The 16,660-nt window shown below is 34.7% G+C and overlaps 1 protein-coding gene across 1 annotated transcript; it reads left to right on the top strand.

The window, feature by feature from the left end:
- Window positions 1–9: 9 nt before the first annotated feature.
- Window positions 10–11,873, top strand: LOC121418974 (ER membrane protein complex subunit 2-like). The gene is made up of 10 exons (XM_041613221.1): window positions 10–99; window positions 4,151–4,264; window positions 4,741–4,891; window positions 6,290–6,347; window positions 7,280–7,365; window positions 7,898–7,957; window positions 8,380–8,461; window positions 9,254–9,364; window positions 10,311–10,415; window positions 11,333–11,873. The coding sequence occupies exons 1-10, from the start codon at window positions 45–47 to the stop codon at window positions 11,414–11,416; spliced, it is 906 nt and encodes a 301-aa protein (XP_041469155.1). The 5' UTR covers window positions 10–44; the 3' UTR covers window positions 11,417–11,873.
- The last annotated feature ends 4,787 nt before the right edge of the window (window positions 11,874–16,660 follow it).

The following is a 16,660-nucleotide window of genomic DNA, read 5'->3' as shown; positions in this document are numbered from 1 at the left end:
ACCCATAGAAACATTTCCCATGATGCAGCTGCGCGCAAGCAGCTATGTCTTCCCGTCATGCATTATTCTCAAAGATGGCGACTTCCATGAGCTGGCAAGGTGTGATAATTTTCTTCAATTTTTATTGTTTGTGAATTGGATCTTGTTATTTCTTTGTAATTAATGTACATATTTTAGTTAGGGGTGTAATTAGCGTGATGTTGAGTCGTATTTGGAAAAATTTTTGATGTTTTTTGTGTAGTAAACGCGTTTTTATCGATGGTCAGGGGAGGTGGCTGGGGTCGTTGTCATTTGATCAACGGAACCGGAGGCGGAGCTAGCCAGCGGCGCCTGGCCTGGGCGGCGCTCGCGTCAATGCTTCGGCCGTCGCCGCCGTCGGGTGTGTGGTCTGTGGACCATGGTCTGTGTATGGCAGGGTGACCAGATTTCACAAAATGAAATACGGGACAATCGGCAAACAAAGATCAACAAAGAATCCCACGCGCAGTGTTACTTAGACTTGTGAAAAAATATAAAGAATTGAAAGTGAGGGTGAAGGAAAGAATCAATGAAGGAGAGAAAGAAAAGAGATGAATTGAGAAGGATCAAAGAAAATGAAGGGAAAAAACCCAGAAAGTTAGAATAAATGAAGGATGAAAGAAAAAATAAAAGATAAAAAAAGGTTTTCATATCATTGGCTTTGAAATGATATATAAAGAAAGATAAAAGAAAGGAAGATGAATAAATGTGTGAAAGACAAAATAAAGGAGAAAAAGTAAGAAAAAGGAGGAGGAATAAAAGAATGAAGTAAAGAAATATGTTTCCTTCATTCTTTGAAAGAAAGAAGAATAACAGGAATGGCAGGAAGGAAGGCAGGCAGGGAAAGAAAGATTAAGGGAAAAGAATTAGAGGGAAAAATAAAGAAAAGAAGAAAGAGGGGGGAGGGAAGAATGAAGGGAGGAGAGAACGAAAAAAGAGAAAATAGTGGTAGGAGAGAAAGAACGAAAAGAAACGGGAGAGGAGGAAGCCAAATACATTTTAAGGAAAGAAAGAATGAAAGCAATAAAAAAGAAATTTGATAAAGAACGAAATTCAGATAAAGAAGGAAGGAAAGAAAAATGAACAGAGACAGAGAGAAAAAAAATGTTCAGGAAAGAAAGATAGGAAATAAAGATAGATGGAACAAAATAGGGCAAGCAGGAAGGATAGGGTAGAAAAGAAACAAAGAGGAAAAAAGTTCAAACTTCAAGCAAACAAAAAAATCCAATCATTTAACAAAAATCCTAATGTTATTTGTGGTTTTTTTTAGATCTGTTGAAAAAAAATTAAAGGTAAGATATTGTGGAAATGAATAAAAAATTTCAAAGTGAAACATATTGTCAAATTAAAAAAAAATAGATGAAACATCACGGCATCATCCACACCAAAGCTCAAAACGAAAGCTGAAACAATAACTTGTTCCTCTGATTGCATTTATCTGAGAATCCATAATATAATTTTAAGAATTTCCCGCAGATTTTGTGAATATTTTGGTAGAAAAACTGTTTATCATGTGAGATTGTTTGCACCATTGAGAATTTGCTCCGATCCTACATGCCTATAGCTAGTCTAGTAGCCTGCCACACACGGGCAGGAGGCCAGTTCGTTTACAATGTTCTGTATTGGGTTAGCAAGAAAATCACAGCTGAACTTGCAAAAGTGTACAGTTATCGATTTAATTGTTGTCTCTGCTTCGTCATCTGTTGGTTATTTCATGAAAATTTGTCACTTTTAAATGTATTCACTACATTTTGTTCAGTATTCTGAAATACGGGACAAATAGGCGTCCCGGGAAGGGTTTGTCGGGACGCCGGGACAAAGGAGCAAAATACGGGACGTCTGGTCACCCTGGTGTATGGGTAAATACCGGCAGAGGAAAAATCCCCAAACATCGGACAGTTCCAAATATCAGACGAAAATGACTTCAAGTTCAACTCCCTCCCCTTACTTAGTTACAACGTTCTTGCCAAGTAGCCTGGAGGCGTCTGGGGAGTAAAAAACATATGATTTACTTTGTGGGCTTACTCCCCAATGACGCCTGGAGTTGGATCCCATAAGACTCCGTGTGGGAATGAGATTCCCACGATCCAAGTCAGGCTAAATCAACACTTTTCCGTTAGATTTGGAGCCAAAATTCACGTAAATGGATTATTAACCCCCCGTTAATATTAATTTAATTATGTTTATTAAATAAATAGTGCTAAATTTGAAAAGAAACATTAAGAGCACTAACCCAGGGAACTCCCGCCCGCTATGCAGGCGGGAGCCCAGAATCGTACGTGCAATTTACCATACCTCACGGAGAAGCATGAAGTATGGTCAAAATAATTTTCCGAATATATACTTAAACAGAAATCAAGCACTTACCACGATTATATGGATAAAGGTCTAACGAGTGGCAGTTTCCCGACATCGAGGCACAGACTGGAACATCAAAAAAACGAAGAAGTTCTGTCGCGGTAGTTCCCCTTCTTTCAAAATTCAAAACAAAATGGCCGATCGAGACCGGTACCGAGGCTGTTGCGCACGCGTATAGCCCCAGGCATGCGGGCGGGAGTTCCCTGGGTTATAAGAGCACGAGCATAACTTACTCAGTCTGTTTACGTCGCCATTTTAGAATCTTTTGTTTTCGATACCACACGCGTGTAGAGCTGCAGTCTAAGTTTTAAAAAATACTTGCATCGCTAATAAATATTACGAATTGTAAAATATTTGTTTCAGTAAAAAAATGTAATTTAACACGTGTTATGATATTTTTTGACTGAAACAATAGTTTAAGAGGATATACTTGTATATCCTTCTTGGTCAATCCCAATTTTTGGAACAGCGCCTTTACTGTTTATCACATTCTATTAACAAAGATTTTGTTTAATTTAAACAGTTGAATAATATGTTTGCAGATAATGTATTTAAGATGCGTTTCACATGGCACATCCTAAAAACCGGGTCACACGAAAGATGGTTCTTTTAAAGACCTTGCATTAGTGCAATTGGCCCCTGGCCTTTATTTAGAATGCAAATGCAACATTAAAGAGGGTGTTACAATGCCTACATGTACTTTGATACAGACATTATCGTGAAATAGGTTACCACTGCGCCTTTCACTTCAAACAGCAGCGCTTCAGGCTTTATAAAAAATTAACACATATTGGCAAATGGACTGGTCTCTTATTTCCAACTCCTTTGCCTTTGGTTGAGTCCATTCACATGTGCTAGTGTGCATGCACAAATTGACAAGTGGTTCCCTAAAATTATGAAATTATAAAATTCAACATTTGGGCTTTTTATCTTACCAAAGATTACTTAGGATGAAGATGAAATTTTGTCTACAAGGGGGACGCATTCTTGGACTTGCCCTGGACAATTAAACTCCATTTCATCATAAGAATCATGAGACTCTCTTTCGTTAAGATTGTATCACATATCACTAAATCAATCTTATTGCAGATGTACTTAACCTGTTTAAAGAACAACTTCATTTGAAACCTACATGTTATATGATTATAAAGCTAGTAGGTCTCCAGTTTCATCATGATTTGAAAACAATCCAGGCTTGCCTTAAACTAAACAAAGTGGAGAAACAGCAACTTTTGTTTGATAAAAATTATTATTTGATAGCATGTTATGGATTCATATTTTCACAGGTCTACACAACAAGATTTCTCGAATAGATTCAAACATATGGCATGAAAGAATGATCCTTTACAAATACCAGAAACATGAAATTTGATTAATGTTGAGAGCAGATATAATTAAATCAAAAGTGGTGATTTGATCTGCACACAGCTCATTAAAATATGCAGCATATCTCTAGTCATAAATATGAAAAAAGCTACAATTTTAGGACCTGCCTATGGATTGCGTTTGGGGCTTTGTTTCCAATTTTAATTGAAGAGGTTTTCACTTTATATTTTTGAAATAACTGAGACAGAAATCTAACAAATTGACATTGGCACAGGCACTCATCATATTAAATTGCCCAGATGTGCAGATCTTAAGCCAAGAGTTGCTAAACAAAGCAGAAAACGTATACCCGATATTTCATTTTCCATTGATAACGTTATAAGTGATGGAAATTTAAAGTACTGTTTTCATGTTATATTGAAACCATTGCTTTGGTCTTATTTCACAGAAGCTAGAGATAAATTGAAGAAATGGAGAGAAGACAACACAAGGAACAGCATTGAGACTGTTGAGCTTGGACAGTATTTGCTGGATAATTATCGCCGAAAACTTGGGGATGAAGGTAGGCTCCAATATTTTTCCTTCATGAAAAAAAACCATATCATAACACTGTTCCAGATATTTTCAGGATTTACATAAGTCAAGTCCACCCGAGCTTAAAGTTCATTTGATGTGGAGAATGTGGAAATGAGAAAGCTGATGATATCATACACTATTTTTTTAGAATTTTTCCAAACCTGACAATAAGGAAGTCCTTAATGGAACCACAATAGGTCGCAACAATAGCATTGCCAGATGTTCAAGGAGGGAACAACCCTTGTGTCACATTGTGATGAGGAAAATTTTGCAATATTCCATATTTCATTACATACAAAGAAATAATGAGTGGGTATTGTGTTGTGTTCTATAATCTTTATGATCAATCATGTGTAATGTATTTTTTTTGCTTAACTTGTGTACTTGCACCCAATGTGAAATTTCCATACCTGTCTCATATTCATTATGGATAATAGAAGATGAATTTTTATCTGTTTGCAGTGTGGACTATCTACGAACAAGTCTGCATAGCAGCGCTGGACTGTGGGGACCAAGACTTGGCATCAGACATCATTGATACAATAGAGCAGAACTTTCCAAGTAGTATAAGAGGCAAGAGGTTAGAAGGTCTACAATATGAGAGTCTTGGAGAGTGAGTAACATTTATTAAAGTATTGAATTTGATGCAGATTTAAATACATTTACGGTCAAATCTGTCTTAGCAGCCATCTGGAACCTGTCTGTAGTGGCCATCAAAATTCCATCCCAATCGAAAGGAATATGACATTGTGTTATAGAACCTGTTTATGAAGGCCACCTGTCTCTGGTAGCCACATTTTCTGTTTCCCTTGGCTGACCTTAATAGACAGGTTTGACTTTACTTTTGTTGCCATAAGATTTACTCTGCTTCCCAACCTGTCAAATACACGGGGAAAACAAATATCTTGGAAAGTCAGTTTAGAATGATCAAATAATTTGATCATGTTTTTGTCAAAGTAAAGTATTAATGTTGCTAGAGCTGTTGGAATGTATTTTATTCCCTCGAAAACCACACAAAAAAAAGAAAAAAAAATGCTAGTAAAAATGGAGACTTGTAATTACAAAAGTGAAATACAAATTTGTGATCAATCTTTGCATGTTACCACACAGTACTAATCGATTTTCCCTCATATGTTCAAGAAACCTTTGAGTAATGGCTTGTTAGTCCAATAAACTATGTTACACCTTGCACTCAATCTGCTGTCTGTATTTTATTACAGAATTTTTTTTTGTCTGGCTTAGGTTGAAATACAGATTTTATACTTTTTTTTGTCTCACCTGCATAGCTGCAGAGCAAGGCTATAGACACCACTTTTTTATGGCAGAGTCAACTTTGAAATCTTAACCTTAGGTTAAGTTTTTTAATGTCATCATAACTTATAAATTGTGTATGAACCTAGTTCATGAAAGGGCAATGAAGTATTACTGAACACCCTGCCTGAGTTTCAGTCAATGAACATTGGTCATGTTGGGGGGCATTCTTGAATGTCCATCATAACTTTCAAAGTTAATGGACATATTTCATGAGATCTGGATATAGGGGTGAGCAAGTATCAGAGATCATCTTTTGCAAGTCTTACATATTGTACACATGATCAAGGTCAAATTGCATTATGGTCAATGAATGTAGTATTATATTATTATACAAATGGTGTTTTTTGTGAATAAGTATTTTATATTCATTTTGAAAATCAGCACTGCTGCTATATTGAATTGCATAAAGCAGGCAAGACTGCCAGAGGTGCTTCGCTCGTGTTTTTAATTCAAGCCATCTTTTTACGAAATACGTTATTAATTGAGCATCATTGAAAGTTTGAAACCCTATAAATATAACAAATTAAGAGCAAATTTCTGTATTAATGCTTTATATACTGTGATATTTTTTAAAGTCCTCAGTTGGCAGTGTATGGAAATGCACACACTAAGAATTTTTTCTTTAATTCACCCTAATTACACTGTATATAAATTCAGGTTATTTTAAAAGTGTAATCCATCTTAACTTTTTGTACAGGTATGAAGCTGCAAAAGAGCACTATGAAGATCTTTTAAAAGAAGACCCATCAAATGCGGTAAGTATTCAAACTTTTATTTTCCAATATAGAAAATCCTGTTCAAGCATTGAAATTTGGTTGTAAAAGCTCTGAAATAGTTAAGTGCCTGTCTTTAATACCATGATATATGTTTCATATCATGATGAAGCTGGTGTTTTCCGGTCAGAAATCCCTAATTAACCTCATGAAAGAAATTGTTAAAAATGTAAAAGAGTAATGTATAAGCCATATATTTTGTGTCTATGTATTTTTGTGATTTTGCTTCAAGAGTAAATTTTTGCGAATTTATAATATTTAGATCTATATATCTATATGTACTTATAATATTTGTATTTTATCTATATAGAAATATCAGGAAGTGAAAAATGTTTTGTTCAATATAAAAAGTCACAAAAGTCACGAATTTAAAATGGCTGGAAAATATTCAGCATACAGTTGGTGGACATTTTATTGAACATGTCGTTGTATTCTGTTCTGATTTAGCAAAGTGATCAATTACTGACATGATGAAGATAATTGACTAGGAAGCTTGCTTTCCTGATTTCATCTCCTATCCATAATTGCAGTTTGTCCTAGCATTTCTGTTCAGTTCCTCTAAGTAATTATGTGGAGCACCACCTCAATCCTCTTCTCCATTGTGGCTACATGATATGGACCCGCTTGAATGAAAGCACACTAACTCACAACACAATATATTAACAATAATTTCTCTCCAAATCATTTTAGTTTTGTCTATACAAACAAGATTACAGGCTAATTCATTTTCTGTATTTTAATACTAACACTTGTCACAAAAGGTACATTTCAAGACTAGCTATTTAATTAGTCAATGAGAGTTCACACTTGTGTGGTCAGTTGGCTCCCTGTTTTAACCAGAAAATGTTATGTTCATAGAGAACTCCAATTGGTGACTTGTATGGGAATGTTTTTTATCATTATTTTGTGAACAGATGGTGAGGAAGAGATTGATAGCACTCTTAAAAGGACAGAATCGTATAGGTGAAGCTATCAAGGAATTAAATTCATATCTACAAAAGTAAGTAGAATTTTTAATCAAATTGTAGATTTGTAAGATGATCAAATTATGGGGAAGCGGTACTGCCTCAGTGAGAAATGAACATTATTCGTGTAGTTCTACCCCATCATGAAAATTATGAATTTCGCAAATCATTATATTTTCTTTATTTGCAATTTGTAATATTACACTGATATATTGTAGTGTTTATTAATTGATAACATCTACTTTTGATTTAATTTTAGCATAGAGTCAGTGTGTCGGATAATGTTCAGAGAAAAGCAATTCATTCCGAAAGGCATAAATTTAGCTATCATATGGTAGGCATTGAAACAATTTTCATCAATCATAAACCATAAAGAGTCTCACGTTTCTTATAAATCCGTTTTCATTAATGTTTGTAATCTTCAGTCTTCACGCATTACTTCTTGGTCATATTTGATATTTATGTCCAAATTTTTGTATTGTTTGTGATACTGGTTTGAGAGTGAATTGATTCAATGACAAGATTCAATCTATCAGTTCATCAATTTATTTAAATCTGATTCTGCAGGTTTATGAGTGACCATGAAGCATGGATGGAGTTAGCAGATCTGTACATATCAGAACAAAAGTAAGCACATGCAGTACTTAAATCCTTAGTGCACTTTATGTAAAGTATGTAACTCAACTTTAAGAGATCCATTAATTTACCAGTTGTTAGAAGATTGCTAGAAAGTTCTTTTTTAAAACATACCTGGTAATTGAATAACGAGTTGCCCAGTATTAAATAAGTACTACTTGTATTCAAGCTTGTTTCTTACTTTTAAAATAACCATCTTTATTAATTGAAAATAGGTTTACTTCAAAGAGTCTGAAACATACATTATTTTCAAGGATTTGATACATGTGTAATGTTTCTTGTGTAAATGTGACTTCTAACTGATGCTATATACTCTCTTACAGAGGCACGTCTTGGTAACCTTGATTCTTGAATAATTTGTGCAATTCTGCTATTTTTCATTTCTATACCTCTAACCTTTTTTTTGTAAACAGTTACAGTAAAGCAAGTTTTTGTTTTGAAGAGCTCATCATATCCAATCCACACAATCATTTATACCATCAGAAATATGCAGAGGTGAGTGCCTTAATTGATATGAAGCTATTATAGAGTCAAATATACTCCTGTTGAGTGTTACTGTGGTAAATTAGAGCTGCTGATTAGTAGGATTTTATCCTGTTTAGTTCAGATTTAAAAGGGAAAGTAACACTAAATAGGATTTTTCAATTAGATATAGGAATGTTGATACTTGTAAGAATAATGGATGATTTTTGGTTATGTCTTTCAAAATTTTAAGAAAAAAAATAGAATTTTAGGCTTGAAAATAGATTAAAAAGAAGTAAAGAACAGGATTTCTTCATTACAATTAAGGTTGGCAGCTCTAGTAAATTAATGAAATCCAACCATTCTGTATTTGATTGTGAAAATATTATTAAGACATGAATGGCAAGCTCAAGTATTCTGGAATAAATGATTCTCATTCTGCTACAATGGAATAGTATGATAAGCTGAAGTATAAAAACAGTAGTCCATAAGCTTTATATACATCTATAAAAACGTGTTTTTGAATGATGAATCTCAGCCATTATTTGAAAATGATTAAATTCCTTTTGTATTTTGATAGATTAAAGAAAAAAATTGGTTTTGGTATTTTCAAAATGATGCAAAGATTTGAGTTATATTGTCAAAAATAAATTTGAAAGTTTCATATTTTAACTACCATGGAAAGTTAAACTTGTGAAAATGTTTCTTGATTACATTATATGCCTACAAAGTCACAATATTCCCTCCGATATAAATAATAATTTTTGTTGTGGTTGTAAATAATCCATGCTATTCTCTTTCATCTACATTTTTTATTCATTCAAGATTCAGTATACACAAGGTGGAACCGAATGTATGGAGATCGCTAGGAAGTACTTTGCCCATGCTGTCAAATTGAATGGTAACAACATGAGAGCACTATATGGCATGTTTATGGTAAGCCGAAGTTTCTATGGATATTAGGACTCTGAAAATAATCAAAGGAATTGAGTAACTTTTTAGGGGTTTGCCAATACTTGAGCTATGTGGCATTACATGATGTCAGTGCTTGTAAGAATATTTAAAGGAAACCCTGAAAAGTTTGTTTATAAGCATCATTTGGCCCGAATTCACAAAGGTGGTTTTGAAAACCCTCGGTTGAATCCAAGGTTTATGCAGATTTCTTGTATAAATTGCGCTTAATTTAGCGCGTATCGGGTGCGTGTATAAAAAATGCCTGTTACAATGGTTAGATACGCTATTTTATTCATGAGTCCACTGTTTGAAGAGTGAACTCATGAATAAAAACAGTGGACTCATGAATAAAATAGGGTGGATAACCACGGCAACAGGCGTCAATTTGGCACACTGACAACAGCGCACATCAGCATAGGAATTTTTTAGATATACGTGGTAAAATAAGCGTAATTTATACAGGAAATCTGCATAAACCATGGACTCAACCGTGGGTTTTCAAGACCACCTTTGTGAATTCGGGCCTTCATGTTTCCCAATAAGTAAAACTAGTGGGGTTTTTTCTCCTCCATAGACTACAGTGTTAACTTAAGCTTAAGTGTACCTAGGGATGTTTGTCACTGTTTTCAATTCTGAATGAATTGTAGGAAAAATTTTTTTGAGGAAATGCTTAGTACAGCATCATTTACAGTTGTTCATTACAGGGCACGAGTGCTAGTTAAACATATACCTAATGTGAATTTCAAAATTTCAAAGTTGATTCGTCTCCAGAAAATCACTTTTTTAATAGAAAATAGGGTTCATACCCTTCCGTGTATTGAAAATTCTGTAAATCAAAATTTAGGGTTAAACACAGTTCTTTCTGGAATGGCACCCTCTTCATCCGATAAATCCAATCCTATCATTTCACTTGCTATTCTTATTACAGGCTGCTACCAATATTGCTTCATCACCAAAGGCCTCAGGAAAAGTTAAAAAAGACAACATGAAATATGCAGCATGGGCAGCCCAGCAGATTGCTTACAAATACAAGGTAAAAAAGATTTTGATTTGGAAACGTGCTGTACGCTAAAATTGAAAAATTCTTGTCTACTGGTATCAGTAAGAGGTACATGGACTGGCCAGTGGTGAATCCAATATTTTCAATGGGGGGGGGGTGATTTTGCACGAAAAACAAAATCAACAATAAAAAAAATACAAAATGGAGATCATTCTATTTCAGACAAAAATTGAAAAGGAAGAAGAAAAAAAAGGCCTTCACTTGTGTATGCATTACATATGCCCCTAAAATTAATATTCTTGTCTCTCAAAAGGGGGGGAGGGGGGCACAGGCCGGATGTGCCCTTCCCTGGATCCGCCTGTGGGGCTGGCAAGCAGGTGGCTCCATTGCAGACAGGCTTTGTCCCCAACACCTTTGAAAAAATATTTAAACTGCTAATTTTTTTTACCAAGGGATTGGTATAGCAATCTCTACTATGTTTAAATGGTTAGATTTAGACCTTGGGGTGTTTCACAAAGATTTAAGTGTGAATAAAGGTCGCACTAAAATTCATAGTTGCAAGTGGTATGAAACGCATTGAAACAGTTACAACTGTCTTCAAAATTCAAAATTGGATTCTAAGTAAAATAGAAATGGGATTTTGAATTTTTTTGTGAGAGTGGCATGCACAATCAAGGATATTTTAATACTTATAAGCGGATGATTTCTGGAGATTTTCGTTTCGATTTTTCAGTGAAAATTATGTACAAACTTTATACCCTATGCTGAAGTCTTCCTGCAAAAAGTGACAGCTGGTAAATACTGTTGAATATTCTTTTCAAGTTTTCATTATTCTATAAATCTATATTTTCCATCCATCCATCCATGTTCTTTCCAGCCATCTATGATCTAAATGCCTCTGCATATCTGTACCTGTCACTTTTTGTTCTTATGCCACTTCGTCATTCCAGGTTGCACAAGGTAAGGACACCGGGAGCAATATGCAACATTTGGAAAAGATGCTGGACTGTTTACAGATAACACCTGCACCATAACGAAAATAGTGGGATGCCACATCAATTTTTACGTATAAATCAGAGACATTTGATCAAGGTGCTATGTAACAAAGGAAGCGCTCATTTTCTTTGAGGAGGATCAGTATATTGCGAATGGAATCGTGAAAGAGTCGGTGAGGGAATGTAACATCGGGGTTGTACATACATGTGAAAGGTGTCACAATCTACTGGATTCTTCAATAGGCAACAAGGCTGAGGATCTTGAATAGGTTTGGAGAGCATTCTGTCTATATTTGTGCTCTTACAACTTTCCTTGATTGGCTTAGAACTGAGGAGCACAGGTATCGTCTGACTGTGACTATGGTAACTGTCAGATAAAAACAGTCTTGGTGGATAAAACATCCTACATGCCTTTTCTGAAACGATCCCTAAATTGGTCTTTAAAGTTATAGCTGGAATATCAGGAAGACAACACCACGTGCATTGAGATCTGGGGCCCCTAGCACAAACAAGTTGTGATCAGACCAACTCCAAAAGTCAAACACAACATGATTTTCAACCACTGAAACACATGTGGTAGGGACTTGTGCTTGACTCTTATTGGTTGCTTTGAAACAACTCTTTCTGCAACAGGCCTCTTGGAGCCCTGACACCCATTTTATTAAAGAGAAACAACTACAGTTACTTCACCAATTATGGCAAGTACCAGGGTGCTACATAAGCACTTGCCCGATTGCCCGGGGCAAGTAAAAGTTAGGGTCGGGCAAGTGTTATGAAGTAAAGACCAAAACTACTTGCCCGAATTGGGCAAGCGAAACTCTTTCAGTAGAATGACCAAACTTAGGGTCGATATGATATGATATTGACCCTAATTTTAGTCATGGCAGGCAAGATAAAATCAATTTGGAAAAAGAAATGCAATAACAAGGTAGATCGGTTCATGTCAAAAGAGAGAAAAAGGTCAATGTTATATAAAACTGCAAAACTTTCTTTTAAAGAGGTAAAACTATTTTTTCAAGGATTTCATTTCAGGCAAGTGAAATAGATTTAAACTATTTAGATATTTACTTGCCCAACTGGGCAAGTGCTTTTAAAAATTGAAAAATTATGTAGCATCCTGCAAGTACGATGACAACAGGGCTCAGCATCCAATTGCAATCAAGGTTTCCATGAAAGTTGCAATAATGGAAAAGTAACCATAGTTTGTAAGTCTTTATGAGCTATTGAATCACTTCCATTGGGATGTGACTCTATCAGTCTACTGGTAGGTCAATCATTGTTGATTCTGTATATTGGTGATCTATAGCTTAAAAAGCTTTCAGAGTAGAACCTTGACTCGATACCATATCATCACATACATGTAATGTTAGTAAAAAAAAATTTGAAATGAAAGAGCTCGGGTGCTAGAGCAAACATCTTTTCCTTCATCGAGTGGAATAAAGGGAAGGCAAGATACAAAACTGGCTCAAAAACTCTATGAAAACATAGGTTGGTAACAGAATTACAGCGCCATTGCTGAAGCCTTAAGCTGAATGGTAAATGTACCGGGTAATCCCCCCCCCAAAAAAAAAGACCACTTCAACATTCCAATAACGATTATATGAATGTGTATTGCTCTAAAACTAATAAAAGATTTATGAAGTGGAGCATATAAATTAGAAGTGTGTTTTACTTTTTTGGGGGAAGGGGAGTACCGGTAATTTTGATTGAAAATTTTGATTTTTGATTTTTTCATTTTGATTTGCACATTTTTATTTTATTAAAGCTTCCCTCTAGAATGCTAGTGGGTGAAAATTTTAGTTGGGCCTGCATAGCAGAGCGAGTTTAGGCACTACATTTTTGACAGCTGCTACTTTGTCAAGATTGAAATCTTTACCAAGGATAAATTTCTTGAAATCTCATCATAACTTGATATGGACCTAGTTCATGAAACTTGGACATAAGAGTAATCGAGTATCAGTGAATATCCTGTGTTAGCTTTCGGTCACATGACCAAGGTCAAAAGTCATTTAAGGTCAATGAACTTTGGCCGTGTTGGAGGTGTTGTTGAATTGTCATAATTCTGAAGTTTATGGATCCAGTTCATCAAACGTAGACAAAAAGGTAATCAAGTATCACTGATCGGCTTGCACAAGTCGCTGGTCGCATGATGTAGGTCAAAGGTCATGTACATGTAAGGTCAATGATCTTAGTATTCTACTATCATATGAATGGTGTTTTGGGGGAATAATTGTTCAGTAGTTTTCAAAGTCAGCACTGCTGCTATATTAAACCGTGTAATGTAGGCAAGACTGCCAGAGTGTTCCACTAGTAGGGTATAAACTATAATCCTTGCCTTTAGCTGTCTGATATCTGATCAATAACTTGCAAGGTGTATGCTCAAAGGGCCATTTTGACAAATAAATAAAATCATTACCAAGAGAGGGTACCAGATATTTGAAATCAAACAATCAGAAGTTGGAAGAAAAAAATTATGGCCTCTTCACATATTTAAGATTGGAACGTTCAATGACTCTCAAGTATCATTTCCATTATCGACCCTATACAAAAGCTCGACAGGCTTTTAATATAAACTCTTAAACTCATCTGATATTACCTTGGAATTTTTCTGAATTTTAATTGTTTGATTTAAGTGCAATATTGTGCTTTAGTTGAAACACAACTTGCAGACTAGCAATGCCTGTATTTCGATCCATAGATCATTGTCATATTGCACATGTAATTGCATGGACATGAACTGTTGCAAGTGATTCCATTTCATCGGTTGAAGTGTAACCTGCAGGCCTTACGTGCTTATTGAAATGGCAACATGACCTAGCAACAACTTAAATGTACATGTATGCTGTTTAACATGAGACTTCAGGTAGAACACAAGCTAGTATAATTTTTGTTACAATTAAATAATGTAATATTTGATTTAAAAATTTCTAATGAATTTTTAGTTTTGCCAAAGTTTAGCACTTTTCATTTGTTTGGGATGAAATGAATGGAAATTAAACACCGATTCACGCAATCATTGTTTATGCAATTATGATTGTATTTTGATGAATAGTAAAAAAAATATGTATTTGTATGTGAAGGAATTCAATGTATTAAGGATGAAACCCTTTTTATTTTTCTTCTTGGTTTAGAATAAGAGTGATGAAAATTACATAAAGTTTCCAAATCATTTTATAATGAATTGACCAGTTTGAAAGCTTGCCCTTCATAAATGCAAGTAACTTATGCAGTCATCAAGATTCAAGAAACACATGTACAACTTTCAATAATCTGGTCTTTACTGTACGTTATATATTTTGCAGTGCACGAGAACCATATTTGCAAGAAACTATGAAACTTGCATCTGAATTTTTGAAAAACTTTTCCTGATATAATCCCTATGAAATGAAGGAGAACACAATGAAATCATGAAATTACACTAATGTGTTTTTTTAGCTCAAAGCAAACTCTCAGTAATAATCTCTACCCCATATACCGGTATATATATATAACATATTCAGTATTTGATGATTTTTGTGACCTTGTGCAAAAAAGTAGTAGTACTTTGGCTTCATGAACAAAATTCTCAGCAATTTATTCCCTTTCAATAGCTGAAACTGATTCTGATTGTATATTGTTTTAAATAATGCATTTACGGGATTTAATACCAAATACTGCTGTCACAATCCCCCCCCCCCCATGAATTGCATAATTTTACATCATTTTACAAATTGAATGGGTATTCTTTTGTGTTTTTGTAGCTTTAAATAGAAATTTGGTGGAAACTTAGAGGCAAATGTGAGCTGCCACCCAGACATCATTACGTAATCAGAACAATTTGTAGTAAAGCTTGGTAATTTATATTACATAGATTTGTTTTTATTTGATTTTATGATGTTATTTTTCTCACTTGTACAAGGCCAGCCTTAATTGTAGTACTGCATCGTGAATCCTGGAGATAAGACTAAATGCTTGCTTGCTTGACACAAACAAGCTATTCTGAAGATTGTTTTAATAATGCTCACCTTGGGCCCTGTAACAAGTTTAGTAATTGATCTTGGGGCAGATTTCAACAATGGATTTCATTGATTGTGTATAATCAATCTTAAAAGCCTGCCCCACGATCCATCGCTAAGCTTCGTGTTACAGGGTCCTGATTTGCTCATTCAATCAGATCAAGTCAGATTTCCATCTAGTCTTGTCTCTGTTGTTGGTGTTTTAGGAAAGGTTTCTTTGGCTTAGATTTGTGTTGTTCCCATATGCCTTGTCTCTGTATTATGACAAACTGAAAATATTTCCATATTTATATGAGAAAATGTAGTTTCAATTGATGGTCAATAAAATGTATTTCAATTCAATTTGTGTTCACTTTTGAATGACTTTATTATTATTTATTGCTTAACCATTCTTTTGTACAGTATAGTAATTATAAATCACGTACATACATGATTCAACATCAATTCAAATTCATTCAACTGGCTAAATGCATGCACATGTTTATATGTAAATTTGGTATATACAAAATAGATTAAAATAAATGCTACCGCAAATAAGACAAATATTCAAAATGAGCGGTTGAGCAATTAGAGAATGACAAAATAAATTGAATCTGAGGTGAACAAATTGTGACATTCCACCACATAACCAATAATTTTAGCCTTCATTTGTTTTTTATCGTGTTGAAAATAGTAAATTCTGAGCTTTAAATGATGTACAATTTGATGTGGTTTGATACAGAAAACCCTTAGAAATAAGAGTGAGAATGTGTGAAAGCCACATGAGGTACTATTAAGAACATGGGAGAGGAGCTTTAAAAGAGTTTGATCCTTTCATTATGGCCCGTTACTTGAAAGCTACATAGCAAATGGACAGAGATTCACATGTACGTAAGCAGAAATTTTTTTGCTGGGGGGCAGGACGCGTAAACTTCTTCAATAAGAAAAATAAAAAAGATGAAACGAAGCAATTGAGCTTGTCATCAGGGTGCTTTTACATGTTGTAAAGTGAAATTGAAGGGTTTTATGCATACTTTTGGTGAATTTGTGAAATTTTTCAGTAAAAAAATATAAGTTTTCAAAATTTAGGGGGGCAACTGCCCCCACCCCCGCTGCGTACAGCCATGAAGATTCTGACTTGTAATGATAAAGGTTCATTTCAAGCTTGTGTAAGCTGTATACCATATCTGACCCTTACATATTGATAAAAAAAAATTATCACTTTTTAGAGAACAGATAAATCTGATCATCACCTAGGTGAATTCAATTTGCTATTTGTTAACAGTTGTTTGTGGTTCCAATAGAACCA

Source organism: Lytechinus variegatus, chromosome 1 (genome assembly GCF_018143015.1).
Source record: "Lytechinus variegatus isolate NC3 chromosome 1, Lvar_3.0, whole genome shotgun sequence".
NCBI lineage: Eukaryota > Metazoa > Echinodermata > Echinoidea > Temnopleuroida > Toxopneustidae > Lytechinus > Lytechinus variegatus.
This window is presented reverse-complemented; position numbering and strand designations above follow the sequence as displayed.

Excerpts from the sequence above, each read along its gene's own strand:
- LOC121418974 (XM_041613221.1), top strand. The coding sequence starts at position 45 with ATGTCTTCCCGTCATGCATTATTCTCAAAGATGGCGACTTCCATGAGC. Across the intron at positions 100-4,150 it reads GACTTCCATGAGCTGGCAAG|AAGCTAGAGATAAATTGAAG; the intron begins GTGTGATAATTT and ends CTTATTTCACAG. Across the intron at positions 4,892-6,289 it reads CAATATGAGAGTCTTGGAGA|GTATGAAGCTGCAAAAGAGC; the intron begins GTGAGTAACATT and ends CTTTTTGTACAG.